Source organism: Phoxinus phoxinus (genome assembly GCF_949152265.1).
Source record: "Phoxinus phoxinus genome assembly, chromosome: 11".
In the NCBI taxonomy this organism is placed as follows: domain Eukaryota; kingdom Metazoa; phylum Chordata; class Actinopteri; order Cypriniformes; family Leuciscidae; genus Phoxinus; species Phoxinus phoxinus.
Genome location: NC_136886.1, coordinates 20,947,139 through 20,962,802, shown reverse-complemented (window position 1 = coordinate 20,962,802; position 15,664 = coordinate 20,947,139). Strand labels below are relative to the sequence as shown.

Here is a 15,664-nt window from a genome sequence, read left to right as displayed (position 1 = left end):
ATCAAGACCAGTCAGCCCAATAGAAAACATCGAATCCACCAGCCGACGTCTCTGATTGGCTGCCACATTGCAGTAGGCCGGTTCTCGCGGCTCTTTCCTCAAGGGCTCGGGCGATACAGTAGTACCGATGTCCATCAGTTGGTAAGATTTTCACATCCAAAATAAATGCAATTTCGTTCGTAAATAACAAATATTTAATAAACCTTAACGTTTATCTAAAACGGAAAGTGAACAGCTGTCTATATGGCTGGATAACCTGGTGTTATTTAACTGTGTTTTTGTCGCCGTGAAGGACCGCAAGCTAACGTGCTAATTTTCATCTGTTGAGGATCAGTGACCAGACTGAGGACGCACATCAATAACATTTACAAGTCATATGTTTTACTCATATGAGTCATCTTAAAACACGTACTAGTCAGAGAGACTGGTAACCACCGGTATCTGATGTTTAGGTGATGATAGAGAGCTGGATAAAGGAGCAAGGGCGGCTGTCTGTCATTAATGTGCAGATATAAATTTCGCCTGGTGTTGTTTTTGTGTAAAGTTCCGGTTAGTTGTTAGTTTATGATGGCTCCTCAGAAATACTCGGCTCAGGTGATGAACTGTAAAGCCAATGGTGCTGTATACCCGTCCTCTGCCGTGAGCTCACTCAAGAAGCCCAAGATGGAGCAACTGCAGGCCGACCATGAGCTATTCCTGCAGGCCTTTGAGAGTGAGTCCTCGTCCGTCTCATTTAGCACAAAAGTTAAACCATTAGCTCTTCCTGAAGGCCTCTGAGAAAATACATTAACAGACTCGCATCTGTCAAAACACTTGATCATGACAAATTGATCTGTTATTAGATATGTGGATGAGCCCTTAGGTTTATCTTTGTGATGTCTTATGGGTTTTGTACATGAGGCAACATTTTATTACTGTCTAATAAACAAGTAATAATAACTAATTTTGATAGCAGCTACTTAAACCCATCCAGTTTATTGTAGATGAAGGTTTTAAAAGCAACAGACAAAAGATTCTTTACAGAATCTGTAAAGAATAAACTTTAAAATAATTGTTAATACTTTTGCATTTTCCCTTCAGAGCCTACTCAAATTTACAGATTCCTTCGAACAAGGAACTTAATAGCTGTAAGTATACCTTTATAAGTTAATCAAAAGCCTTAACACTGAATTTACATTAACAGTAAAGTTGATTCTGGTTGTACTTGGTTTTATTTATTTTTTCTTGCTCTTTCACAGCCGATATTACTTCACAGGACCCTTAACTTTATGTCTCATAGAAACTCACGTACAAATGCCAAAAGGTGGGTCCTCTCAATGTTTTAATAATGGTTACCCAAATAGCTGCTTTGCTTAGCTCTCTTAAAGTGTGTTTATTGAATAAACTGGTCTTTTTTTATTCAGGAAAGCATTTAAAGTGGATGACTTGCTGTCCAGTGTGGAGAGAATGAAAGGGGAGCCAGAGTCTCAGAGGTATTGGTTTTCTACTGTTTTGCAAGCTGTGTAAGAAATCCTAAAGGCTGGAACACACTACACAACTTTTAAAACTTTTTGTAAATGGTTACAGAGAAAAACTGGAGAGAAATGTTTTTTCACTAAACAACTGAGGATCACACACTACCAGTCGTTCCGTACACAAATCAAAATGTCAAACATGTTTGATTTATTCTGACTGGATGGAATCATAAGCCGCTTTTCCACCGTCGGGCTGAACAGTTCTCATTGCGTAACTGTTCCATTCCGTGCCGAAGGGACCAATTCTGAGTTGCGACGTGACTTCACAGATACCTGCACGGTTAGCCAACCCTGCAGATAATTGTTTTCTCTTGAGAACGGTTTGTAATTGTGCCGTACTAGGCTCAAGTGGAAACGCAACTGGAACCGTTCCTTATCGTTCTTAGAACCGTTCGGCCTGACAGCTGTAAAAGCAGCTAAAGTCTGAATATTAACAAAAAATGCCCATATTACATTTAGCAATTTTCTGCTAAATCTGTCAACACCGACTGCCCAAATTTGCCGACTGGTTCTGACTTTAAAGAGATAGTTAACCCAAAAATGAAAATTCTGTCATTAATTACTCACCCTCGTGTCGTTCCAAACCCGTAAGACTTTCGTTCATTTTTGGAACACAAAGTAAGATATTTTTGATGAAATCTGATTGCTCAGGGGGGGCTCCATTGACAGCTATTTAATTAACACTTTGAAGGCCCAGAAAGGTAGGAAGGACATTGTTAAAATAGTCATGTGACAACAGTGGTTCAACCTTAATTTTATGAAGCGATGAGAATAAAAAAAAACGTGTCATGAGTCATGACGCATGCGTGTGATGACCCAGAAGCTGACATATAAGCCAGAAACGCAGGGCTGTATTTACAAGCAGAGGAAGACACTCTCAACATAAAACAGTCTATAACTATGTCTGCAGATTTCGACAGAGGAATTGCATTTTTCTTTCACAACCTTACTTATTTGAGCCAGAATATACAGAGAACAAACTAAAAGAGATAGAAGAGGGTGCAACACAACCACAGCCACAAGCTTCTGAAAGACAGCAATGGAGAGCTGGTGGTGTAGATGTCATCAGTGCCAAGCGATGCCTACTGAACAGGAGAGTGTGTGCTGCATCGATTGTGATATTGTCATGTCATGCTGCATCTTGAAAGTTTGGATAATTCAGACGATGAGACAACACATGTTGTATAACAGAGGATCCCGGCTTTACACACGCATGCGTCGTGGTGCTCTTGTGAACGCGTGTCGAAGACTGATACGGAAGAGAAGAAATTGTTGAATAAAGTCATTATTTTGTAATTTGTAAAGTATTCTCGTCGCTTCGTAAAATTACGGTTGACCCACTGTAGTCACATGGACTATTTTAACCATGTATTTCCTACCTTTCTGGCCCTTCAAAGTGTTAATTAAATAGCTGTCAATGGAGCCCCCCCTGAGCCATCGGATTTTATCAAAAACATCTCAATTTATGCTTCGAAGATGAACAAATGTATTATGGGTTTGGAACGACATGAGGGTGAGTAATTAATGGCAGAATTAAAAATTTTGGGTGAACTATCCCTTTAAGCTAATAGTGTTGACTTGGGACAAACATCTGTGCAAAAGTTATGACAAAAGCTTTATAAATGCAACTACTTAATGTTTTCAGAATGACTTCTTTAAAGCGGCTAAATATTTTTCACAGAAAACTGTGTTTTAAGAAAGTGTTATAGGATAATTTGGTTCCAAATGGTGATTTTTAGTTGTTTTATTTGTGATTTCAGTGTGACTTCACATCTGCAACTGACATTCACTGGATTTTTTCACAAGAATGGTTAGTCTAAATCTGCCAAAAGTGTACCAATGTGTCTGAACTATCATCTTAATGTACAATTACCATTTTAGGGTTCTATTATAATTTAGTTTTTGTTTTACCAGATAAGCCATGTCAAAACTCAGAAAATGATCAAAACTCAGTTTCACTTGAGGTGCTACTTGTCAAAGTCTGTCATAAAAAGCGTAAGGTGAGATTTTCTTTACTTAAATGTATTATTACATTCAAATATATAGGTGGTGAAAACAACATTCAAATATATAGGTGGTGAAACAATAGTTTAAAAAGTATGCCAATTTTAAGATCATAACTTTTTTTTTGTTACAATGGTCTTTTTTCTCCCTCAGGATGTCAGCTGCCCTATAAAGCAAGTGCCTACTGGGAAAAAGCAGGTGCTTTTGAACCCGGATCTCAGCCAAACCAAGCCTGGTGCCTTCCCTTCCCTTCTGGTGTCCAGCAATGAGTTTGAGCCCAGTAACAGTCACATGGTCAAATCCTATTCTCTTCTCTTCAGGGTGTCTCGCACAGGCAAAAGAGACCCCAATGGCTTCATCAACTGTGAGGTGGATGAGAATATTGGTGAGTGGCAGTGTAGGGAAAAAAGTGAAGAATACTGTGGAAAAGCTCTGCGTCCATCCTAATCTGTTTCATGGCTTGAGTGTAAGTTAAAGGGATAGTTCATCCAAAAAAATGAAAATGCTCGCATGTTCCAAACCTGTACGACATTCTTCTGTGGAATACAAAAGTTATTTTGAATTTTTTTTGTCTTTTCTGGTCATTGGGGTCCATCGACTTTCATTATATGCACAAAACAGTTTTTCACAATATTGTGTTCCCCAGAATTAAGAAAGTCATACAGGTTTGGAATGACATGAGGGTGAGGAAAAGATTTCGTTTTTGGGTGAACTTTCGCTTTACTGTCCATGAATCAAGGAGAGGGATGACAATTTAAGTAGTATCATTTTTTTCAGAAAATCTGATGGTGAGTGATGGTGAGAAATCGAACCTTTTCTGTCATCTGTCCATGATGATGCATGAATTGGTGCGAAGAGCGATTAAAGTTAGCACCCTACATTTTCAAACATAGTCAATACACTTAACTGCGCACTGCCCACTGCAGTTTTTGTAGCCTCAGCCTCACAAATGCAAGGCCGGAACAAAACAGTCTTAATGCTTTTATCTGTAGATGTAAAAGAGGAACTCCCATCCAGAAAGAAGAGATCCTTATCCCACAGAGGTGACGGGGAGACCACAGAAACGTTTGTTGCTCAGATGACTGTTTTCGATAAAAACCGGTTAGTAATTTCAGTGCTTTTGAAAGCTTCATGTCACTTAGAAATGCCAGAAAAAAATAGATGCTGTTCCTTATGTGACATGCATGATGACACAATTGTCCTTCAGACGGTTGCAACTGCTGGATGGAGAGTATGAGGTTTCCATGCAACAGATTGAAGACTGTCCAGTCAGCAAGAAGCGGGCCACATGGGAGACCATCCTGGATGGAAAGGTTGGTTATATCTGCCGAATAAGCTGTTAACTTTCCTGTCAAGCATTTGAACTTCTGACCAAAGCAAGTGGGGAGTTATTTGGCAGTCAAATGTTGTCATGATGTTGTTTTATTTTTTAAATTTGTCAAAAATTCTGAAGCTTTATTTCTTGGTTTAAATCTCATATTTTATTTAATTCAGTGGCGATGTAGATTGCAATTGTTGATTCTTGTATTTTGAAGAGGTTGCCACCATTTGAGACCTTCTCTCAGGGACCCACTTTGCAGTTCACCCTTCATTGGACAGGTGACCCCAGTGACCCTTCAACAGCTCCTGTGGCCAAACCACTCTCCACCCGCAATTCTGACACCAGCACCACAGAGAGCAGACCCAACACTCTCCGACCTGCACCTGTTGGTAAGGAAGCAAGGATCTGCCTGATGGCCCGGGGCTAGCGTAAACGATGCTCAGGACAGTTGACGGAACTGTCTGTTGCCCGATCAAGCCAATGCTGCATCGTCATGAAAGTTTATCATTTGCACGCGTTTTCAAGCTTTTCCAATTTAAATATTCAAGCGTAAGAATACGTGAAAGAGATCTCAATTCGGTACTTGGTGTGTTTGTAGTTTTATGTTTTCAACGCACATCCGAAGCGCTCGCACAGAAAGACGCCTTCAGGACTCAGTATTTGTGCAATTTCTGAGAGGCTGCTTTGTGGGGGCACACATTGGATGTGTTGCACACACAACACTTCTCACACTGCGAGTACCGAATTAAATTCTCTTTCACTTCTTCTTGCCCTTGAACAAACATATTCACAGACAATCATGTCAAAATGGCCGTATTGAGTGTCCTCATAAACATAGTCTGTTATGTTTTAAGTAGGGGTTGACCGATATGTGATTTTCAGGGCCGATACCGATTATTACAGATCAAGTAGACCGATAACCGATATTTTGAACAGATACTGTATATAGCCTAGCCTATGGCTGGTGTAAAAATTTAGATTAATGTCAAAATTAATTATTTTTAGGGCCCTTTGAAAAAACTTTTATTTTGACGGCTTGCCGTTTGCCGTGGAGATCTGTGAGTTTCTGTGTGTTTATGATATGACGAAAATTTTTCTCAGTTGAAGCATTAAAAAGCTCATGAAGTGACTAAGCGGCTCTGGAGATGATGTTTTTGCAATAATGTCCTTAATATAATGATGCGGCTAAGGCTGAAAACAGCGCAAGCGTCACGTGTGCTCCAGTGAGTGTGTGTGTGTGTGTCTGTGCCATTCATTTAGAGACACGCAGGATTCATATTTAAATAGTCTTTTTGCGGGTTAAAATTCGATTTGATTCGTACTGACCTGCTTTTTATTAATTCATCAATAAGTTGACAAATTCCGTGACATTCGGCTTTATACAGTAAATTCCGTTATTATGACTGGATTCTGCGATTCCGTCCGTGTTTTCTGCATCTCGGGAATGCCAGGGCCCTATTATATTGAGGTGTTTTGCAACTTCAGTGAAGTGATTTATTGCTACTTCAGCAAAGTCTGCTGCTGCCTTAACTTTAAAAGACAACTGATGCGTGATCAGTGAAGCAGCTCCAGTCAGCAAGTGCTTTCGGTGAGTGCAAAACTTGTAGTGCCTTTAGCTTTCTGCGTTGATTGGCCGGACTCGTGACTCCCAACAAATCAGATGAGCAGGGACATTGGTCTAGTCTACAGAGTGGTGAGTTCGACAGAGGTGGCTGTGTCAGAGCCAAATGTAGCGCATTTCAAAATTGTATTATTTTATCGACAAATCGGTTTTGAAAATGACCGATAACCATAAAAATGCGTAATATCAGCTCCGATAATTGGTCGACCCCTAGTTTTAAGTGAACATGAACAGTTGAGAAATAAAACCTATGTGTAACAGTATATTGTAACTGCAGCTCATAAAGCGACAGCAGTCTAATGAACCTTCTGCTGTCTGACTTTTTAATGTTAATCAAACAACAAAGGACAAAGAAAAAATAATACTCACTGCTCTTGACTGAATAACTTTTGTAACTTTAAAAAGGAATAATATGTATTTAATTTATACAGTGAAGACTATGCAGTTATTTTACATTCGATTATTCAATTTCTCTACCTGAAAACTATTAGTTGGACATTTCTGAAAAACCTGAAAAGCAAAGTTTATTTGTTCTATTGTAATTATTTGTACTAATTTCTTCAGTGGTCAAATTTGATCGCAATGGTCATTAATCAGCTATCGGTGAACATGTCAAACTAATGATCAAAGGTATCAGATTTTAGCCTAGGATCTGAGGAATCTTTTAGGATTTTTAAAATTTGTCCCAGGTGGCCTTCATTGTGAACTCTGCTTTAGGCTAGTAGTTGTTGGTGTCAATAACTGGGTTTATTTTTTTATTTATTACTTTCTGTGGTGGCGCCATTAAACATTTTGGCGGGGCAGTACAAATTCTAACCAAGAAAAAATCCTTAGCGTTGAGCCCTATATTGTATAAGTTTGTTAGCAATCATGGCCTGCTTGGTCTGAAAACATACTATCTTCTTACCTGATTACTATAATCAAACATAATGCAGGATCTGCCTTTTTCTTATATGTAATATAATGGTGAATATAGTTGTTGAATGTTTTATTCTCTCAGCGGTGAAGGATTCAGTGAGCACCAGCATACAGACCAGAAGAGAGCTGTCCCCCTGTGAACCCAGACAGAAACTACGCATCTTTTACCAGGTAGAAATTTTGAACTCTTTATGAAGATACATTTATGTATATTGTAGGTGTGGGCGCTATACCGGTATGAACGTGACAACCGGTATTATGTTGTGCCATGATATGGATTTTGCGATACCGAGGATACCGTTTGATATTCATAAATTAAAATTTTGTAGTTATTGTTTTGTTCAATTTGGTGCTCTTTTACAACTTTTAACACTACTAATGATGATACAGAATCAAGGCTGAACTGAACGTTTAACTTTCTCCTCTACTGTGTCCAACTCGCGGGATGCACAGGCATTAATAATCAAACACAGAGAGCATGGTAACAGTCCAAGTTAATAGAGCATAAACCCGCCTCCTTAAACACAACAGCAAGAAAGCGAGCATTTGCAACTGCAGTTTTTAACAGAGCTACCAAAGCATTCAGTGTGACACTTTCACACGCCACACATCCATTTTCTCACGCACAGAAAAATCACAAAGCAAAGAGGACATGGAGACCGACAGACAAGACAGAGCAGGTTACTTATGATATAAAAAGTCTGATTCTGTACATTTTATTACCAAATTCAAACAATACATTTTTCCGCTTGTAAATGTGACGTGACAGATCCGACAGATCCGTGACAAATTCAGCGCATCAGTTCAAGCGGCACGTGAAAGCGTTTATATGTCACACGTTTCCCGCTGTTCGCGCATAACCATTCTCCTCTATTGGCTCTTTATTTGTTTTAAACGGCAGACGTAATATTAATCTGTCTCTGGTCATGATTTGGAGACATTGAGCATTGAACCGTTTTGCCGTGCTGCTTATATTTATCACGCAGTAAAAATGCCCGTCCCCGCGGCCAAAACCAGTCGTCTGTGGATGAGAATCCAAAACAATTAGTGGGACGTTGTCCTGCTTCACTTCACAGGCGCTGAGTGAAATGAGAATTTTAGAATGACGGGACACTCATTTATATGACACTTTATTCAACAGGAAGAACAGCTCGTTCCGCGCGTCATACGTCATTGTACGCGCAGTCCTTTCAGTTTCGGTTTTCAATCCGATCAAGTGTTGACATGTTCTCTTGATCGCATTACAAAAGGAATAAACCACCCCTTTCAATCCGATCGAAAATGCATTCGGATCGAGCTCAATCCGATCGATTAAGGTGTTTACATAAAGATTTTTTAGTCCGATTGAGCCGTCAATCCGATTATAAGTGTCCATGTAAATTGAAGCTTCACAATGACAGTATGAAGCACGCGAAATGTATAGACATGTACATATCCCGTGACGCAGCAGCCCTCCCTACTGCATTTCGGCGTCAAGCAAACCGAGCAAGTGAGGAATCTGAATTGATAATTAGGCTAAGTTCAATGTAGCTTATAATATAGCCTTATTTGTGGCTTATTATATTTCACTTAATTGTGAAGTAGACATGCATTTTTGTATTATCTTTAATACTGAATAGTCAATAGCTGCTGAAAATCTATTATTATTTTATGGATTATATTTATTTTATTTTAAGAGTTCAGGAGTCTGCCCATCTGTGGCAACCATAGCATGTTGAAATCCCAAATAAATTAATTTAGCACATTATTGTGTACTGTATTTTCTATTGCAGTAAATCTATCCCAACCAATGTTAAAGAAAACAAGGCGGCATGTGGTTTAAAAGATGGAAAGTAAAATAAAAAGCAAAATAGTCATTCATCATACCAAAATAGGAATAATAAAATGTTAGGACACTCGAGAGGTTGTGAGATATTGCACACGCTACGAGTCAGTTAAACTGATAATCGCGATCAAAGCAGCTGGTACAAGGCACGACTGTCCTGCACGAATTTCATCCTGAGCCGGCGGCAATCACGTGAGCATTCGTGCTAAACACAGAGACCAGAGCTTTCAATGTTGCAGGCAATAGCTTCAGAAAAATGACAGAAATGTGTGTGCAAATGATTTGTTGAAAAGCAGAGAACATTAGCCATTCCTTTCAACATGACAGAGAGCGAGAGAGAGAGCGAGAGAGAGTGTGTGTGTGTGTGTGTGTGTGTTTGTGTGTGTGTGTGTGTGTGTTTTTGTTTATATTACATTGTGGGAACCAAATGTCCCCACAAGGATAGTAAAACCTGAGATCACCTCCATTGTGGGGACCAGCCAGCCATGAGGGGAATGGGTTAATAAACATACTAAATTATATTTTTTTGAAAATGTAAAAATGCAGAATGTCTCCTGTGATGGGTAGGTTTAGGGATAGGGGATAGAATATACAGTTTGTACAGTATAAAAACCATTACGCCTATAAATGTCCTCACAAGGATAGCAAAACAAACGTGTGTGTGTGTGTGATACTCGATAGTATCGAGGCAAAAAGTACCTAAAAAGTAAGTATCGAACTCGGTACCCAGCCCTACCTGTGACGTGGTTGTGTATGATTTGGCAAAGGGACAGCCTATACGCTGATGAAAATCGGACCAACTCCCCGAATTTTTTAAAACATCATGTTTAAAAATTGTCGGGAGGTGCTCGTAACGTGCTCGGCTCGGCTTGTAATTCCTCTCACACACTGCGAGCCGCGACCATGCGGGCATCACCGATTTCCACTCGATTTCTCCCGAGTAGAAAAATCATCTGCGAGCTCGTAAAAACAACAAAAATCGTGTACGCCCGCCTTAAGTGAAAATGTTTTTCCTCCTGTAGCTAGACTAGTGTTTATGTATGTTGTTTTTAAAGACTACAGGTATTTAGCAGACGTGGTCCAGTATTGGTTATTTCTCCGATTTTGTTAAGCTTTTGGTTTACCTCAAAATAAGTGTGTAAATACAGTAAAATAATACGGTAGGCCTGCTGATGCTGACATTGAGAGTTCCATGCTTTCCTATGGCTCTGTAACATTAGGTTAATGTTTGTCTCCAGATACTGTTTAAATTAATATATAGATTTTTTTTATTATACTATATTTAAAATTTTGCTCTGGACAATTTTTTATGTTTGTATTCAACATAATACCTTATTATCTCAATTAAATGTACTGAAATTAATGTATTTGTGACACAAAAAGGCTGTTTATTATTTTGGCCGGTAAAAAATATGCTTGGCTGGTGGTGATTTTTTCATCTACCAGTCCCCGTGGCAGGTGAGCCAAAAAGTTAATTTCAGACCCTGGCTTTGGGTGTACAGTAGTAGATATGAAAGCACTATATAAATGCCTCATTCTATTCTAATTAGTGATGCTCCGATCATGATCGGCCGATATTGGCTAAAAATAGCTTGATCGGCGAACCCCAAAAGCGCCGATCATGTGACGTAAATTACTCGCGCAACTTTTTTCCACCTGCATGTGCGGCGCACGGGCACACAACAGCAGACCGGAGCTTGCCAGTGGCAACATGAGTTTTATAAAGTGTCCGACAAAAATGAGCCATTTCCAATGTATGTCGTGCTGAAATCCCTCGAGGTGGAAGCCACCAACGGCGCTCGCGAGCTGCCAGTAGCTCGTGGCCTGACTGGAGGTAGCTCGCCAAGGTGCCGTTCACATATCGCGTCTTTTGCGCACTCAAGTTCGTTATTTCAAATGTAGGCGTGCGGCAAGCGCGCTCATTATAGAAGCGATGCGGCCGTTTTTTCCAGGCGCAGCGAGATGAAGAAATCTCAACTTGAGAATTCCGCAAAAGCTGCTAAAACTTCTTTGTCGTTGTGGAGAGCAAAGTGCATGGCTGCATAGCAACGACAGACGCCACGGGAAAATCGGACCGAATTTTACTATTAATAATAAAAGATAAGCTAATGTGCATTGTAAATGTCAGTAATTTATCTTTTTTGACTCATTCTTTTTATAAAAAAATTATTTAAAGGCTGAAATATGAGGTTTATCTTTTTATAAAACCTTTTTTGTCAAAACTTTATTTGCACTTGTACATGTTAGTAGTAGATAAGATGTTGCAAGACACTCTTTTAAAATCTAGCCATAATTTATGTTATTATTTTAATGCTTATGTAAACAAACCGTGCATGTTGATGGTGGATGCAAATTTTATTTGTTATTTGCTGGTCAATGCGTCGTGTAGGTCTTAAATTTCAATCTTTATGATCTTAAAATGTCTTAAAACGGTCTTAAATTTGACTTACAAAAGTTCTTTCATGAATTTTTGTCTGATAAACAACCTACTGGGTTTGGGGTGTTTTTCATAATTGGTTGTTCCAGAAAAAAATAGTTATTGCCACCTCATAGTTACCGGTAGTTTCATTTCTACAAATGGTGCAAACTCTGCTAGATTATAGATAAAAGATTCCCATTCCTCTGCCATTCTGTGATCGGCAGTGATCGGCAATCGGCAGATCATGATTTTGGTGATCGGCCCCAAAAATGCTGATTGGAGCATCTCTAATTCTAATCTATTCTGATTTTTATGTGAAGGACTCGGGACGTTTTTGCCAGGAATATCTCAAGTTTATGCACGCTCCAGAGACACTCTCTTCCATTCTGTCACATGAAACAAATGCTAATACTGTACTCTAAAGTCAATCTGTCATGCAAAGAAAAAGGTTCAACTCAACAAAGCCAGATATATAGTCTATCTATACTATAGTCTCTAATATACTTCATAATCAAACTATCATAACAGTGTCATTTTAATTACCTCATCTGTCAACATGATGCTGGTATATTGCAGAGCTAGTGCAAACATATCCATGCATATCCTCTATGATCAGATGCTTTATTAACTGCCACTTTCTCACGCTGTCATTTTTGTTGTGTGTTTCTTTTGTTATTGAGAGGAAAGCACGCTGCACATATTTGTTAACAGTATATTGCCGCCGTGGTGTTTCAAACTTCTTTTTACTCTAAGCAAAGAATGAAAAAGAACTTCACAGTGATACTCATCGGGGGCCTTGAATCACGTTCAGTTTCTTACATTACGCGTTCATGAGCGAGTTTAGTTGCCGGCTGCAGTTCGCGTGAAGGCCACCAGTGTCGCTAATAACAAGGCTTTCTGAATTGTACATAATAGTCCATTTAAAGTCCAGTATGTTACCAAATGGTAAGAAAACACAATTTACACATTTAAACTTTATGCAATTTGCTGTTTTTTTGTTTGTCCACAGTTTCTGTACAACAATAACACTCGCCAGCAAACGGAGGCCAGAGACGACCTGCACTGTCCCTGGTGCACGCTCAACTGCCGTAAACTCTACAGTCTGCTTAAACACCTCAAAGTCTCCCACAATAGATTCATCTTTAACTACGTGGTGAGAACAGAAGAACACACTATCATGAATTTCTGCCTGCTTCGTTTCAAATGTGAATACAACATTTTTTATTAGTTAAACAGTTCCTTATATTCATTTTATCATTTATTATATAGTTAGTGTATGCATGAAAACTTTTATTGGCACAAGAACAAGGGATCATGCTATAATCATTGGTTGTGTCTCTTAAATTTCATAGACAATTTCAAGAATTCAGTCACATAAAATTTTACCTTTTTTCCAGCCTCATCCTAAAGGTGCTCGGATAGACGTTTCCATAAATGAGTGCTATGATGGCTCATATGTCGGCAATCCACAAGACATCCACAGTCAGCCTGGCTTTGCCTTCAGCCGCAACGGCCCTGTTAAAAGGACAGCTGTCACCCACATACTTGTTTGTCGGTATGAAATGGGTCTGAATGTGTCATAGTATTTTTTATTTTTTTTGGTTCACTGTAGGGTTATATATATATATATATATATATATATATATATATATATATATTTACACAGTTGTAATTTAAATGATTCAACCCCCATTGCAAATTAGGTTTATAGGCAAAATTTACGGACTTTCAGCTGTTTGCAATGAACAATTCAAACAAAAGTAATTGAAATATCTTAACACAACAAATGCTTCAAGTGGTTTCCCCAAATTCAACTGAAAATGCAACTTTGAATGACTTCTACAGAATAATTCAACCCCTTCATGGCAAGCATCTTTAGTACTTAGTAGAACATCCTTTTGCTGTTATGACCTGCTGCAAATGAGATGTATAACCAGACACCAGCTTCTGGCAGCATTTCTGAGGAATCTCAGCTTATTCCTCATGAGCAATGGCCTCCAGTTCAGTAATATTCTTGGGTTTGCGTGCTGCAACCGCCACCTTCAAATCCCACCAGAAAAATGTATATGGGGTTCAAGTCAGTGATGGCCACTGTAGAATTATCCAGGACTTCTTCTGCAACCAAACCTTGGAGGAATTTGAGGTATGCTTGGGATCATTGTCCTGTTAGAGGGTCCATAGATGACCAAGCTTCAGCTTCCTCACTGGCATGGCGTTTTCTCCTAGGATTTCCTGATACTTTAATGAATCCATCTTGCCTTCCACACTCTGCAGGATTCCAGTGCCAGAGGATCCAAAGCAGCCCCAGAGCATCACCGAGCACCACCTTACATAACTTAAGGCAGAGTGTCTAAGGCCTGTTGCCACTAAGTCTTGCTGCAGGTCTTTTGCTGTCACTTGAGGGTTTTTCTTAACCTGCCCTCTCAGAAATCTGGTTGCAGCAGTTGATAGCTTCCTATTTCTGCCCCGTCCAGGTAGTGTAAGCACTGTTCCTTTAATTTTGAACTTGCTTCCAACGGTTTCTCTGGGACAAATTTTGTGCCTTCACTATCTGTTTGTATCCTGTTCCTTGTTTGTGAAGGGCGATGACATCTTCTCTTAACTTTTTGGACCATTCTTTTGACTTAGCCATATTTCTAACATGCAGTCAAACGTGACCCTCAACAAATCTACCCAATTTTGCCTAAAAACTTGATTTGCAATGGGGTTTTGCAAGACGTAGCCCAACCTACGTCTTTTTTTCTTCATTTGAAAAATTGTTTTAGTAGGAGATGTCACAATAGTGAAGAAAAGACTATCACAATTTCCGTTTAATTTCGACCTTAAATTAATGTTATAATCAATAAGTGTTTTTCAATCTCAGCTATTTAAAACCGGCTCATTTAATTTTTAAATAGTTTGGGATTTGAATTGTCTTCAGTTTTGATGTCAAAATTTATACAGGATGTGCACATTGAATGAATGAATGAATGAATGAGTGAATGAAGCCAGAGTGCTGTAAAGGTTTTTACATAGAACACAATCGGGGTAAGTCGAGTCAACTTTATTTATATAGCGCTTTATTCAATGCATATTGTTTTAAAGCAGCTTTACAGTGATGAATAGGAAAATAATGACTGTTGTGCCAAAGTTTTCCACTCTGGTTTTGCTTAAACCATGATCCCCAGTTTCACAGACAAGGCTCAAGCTTAGTCCCAGACTAAAGTGCATGTTTGAGCTGTTTTAACTGATAGCAACTTGCACTAATCCTGGTTTAGTCTTATCCCTGTTTGTGAAACCAGGCCTATGAGTTTTACTTGATTAAAAAAAACACTGCTTAGGGCATTTACATCACCTTACATATTTTTGGCATATTGAGCATAATTGATGTATGATACACATGTATTGTCACTTGTTATTTTTGTTGATAAAATCAATGGTGCTGCAAGCTCTTACAATTTCATACAGATAAATGCAGAACATTCCTGTTTTATTTATATATACCCATGGTTGTTTAATCTCCCTCTTTCACTTAGGCCAAAGCGAACCAAGCCAAGCCTGTCTGAGTTTTTGGAGTCAGAGGACGGTGAGCCCGAGCAGCAGCGGACTTATGTGAGCGGACATAATCGTCTGTATTTCCACAGTGACAGCTGCATGCCCCTCCGTCCACAGGAGATGGAGGTGGACAGCGAGGATGAAAGGGACCCAGATTGGCTCAGAGAAAAGACCACCACGGTTAGTCGACTGGTTAATCAAGTTCCATTCTCAGCACGGAAATAATAGATTTTTTGCATTTGAACGGAACAGTTAATGCTCTTTTATGTATAAGTAGATAATATATGAAAATCATTCTTTCACTCACTGAAACGCTTCAGTTCTCTCACTATAATTGCACTGATAGTATGTTTTGTTTTGTATGAAGCAAATTGAAGAATTCACAGATGTGAATGAAGGAGAAAAAGAAGTAATGAAGTTATGGAATCTTCACGTTATGAAGAATGGGTAAAAGAATACATTCATATAGTTTTTTCTTTTCCTTATATTAACTGTTTAAGTAGCTTTA

General features: G+C 39.0%; 1 protein-coding gene across 1 annotated transcript in view; it reads left to right on the top strand.

Annotated features, from left to right (window-relative positions):
* The first annotated feature begins 50 nt into the window (after positions 1 to 50).
* Positions 51 to 15,664, top strand: part of suz12b (SUZ12 polycomb repressive complex 2 subunit b) — a 17,036-nt gene continuing 1,422 nt past the window's right edge. Inside the window, exons 1-15 of the mRNA XM_079629640.1 lie at positions 51 to 712; positions 1,081 to 1,127; positions 1,239 to 1,303; positions 1,404 to 1,472; positions 3,275 to 3,324; positions 3,429 to 3,514; positions 3,672 to 3,903; positions 4,511 to 4,619; positions 4,726 to 4,831; positions 5,054 to 5,228; positions 7,461 to 7,549; positions 12,632 to 12,775; positions 13,020 to 13,177; positions 15,138 to 15,336; positions 15,524 to 15,603. Coding sequence (XP_079485766.1) covers positions 565 to 712; positions 1,081 to 1,127; positions 1,239 to 1,303; positions 1,404 to 1,472; positions 3,275 to 3,324; positions 3,429 to 3,514; positions 3,672 to 3,903; positions 4,511 to 4,619; positions 4,726 to 4,831; positions 5,054 to 5,228; positions 7,461 to 7,549; positions 12,632 to 12,775; positions 13,020 to 13,177; positions 15,138 to 15,336; positions 15,524 to 15,603 — 1,757 coding nt within the window. The 5' untranslated portion in view covers positions 51 to 564. The remainder of the gene's footprint in view (positions 713 to 1,080; positions 1,128 to 1,238; positions 1,304 to 1,403; positions 1,473 to 3,274; positions 3,325 to 3,428; positions 3,515 to 3,671; positions 3,904 to 4,510; positions 4,620 to 4,725; positions 4,832 to 5,053; positions 5,229 to 7,460; positions 7,550 to 12,631; positions 12,776 to 13,019; positions 13,178 to 15,137; positions 15,337 to 15,523; positions 15,604 to 15,664) is intronic.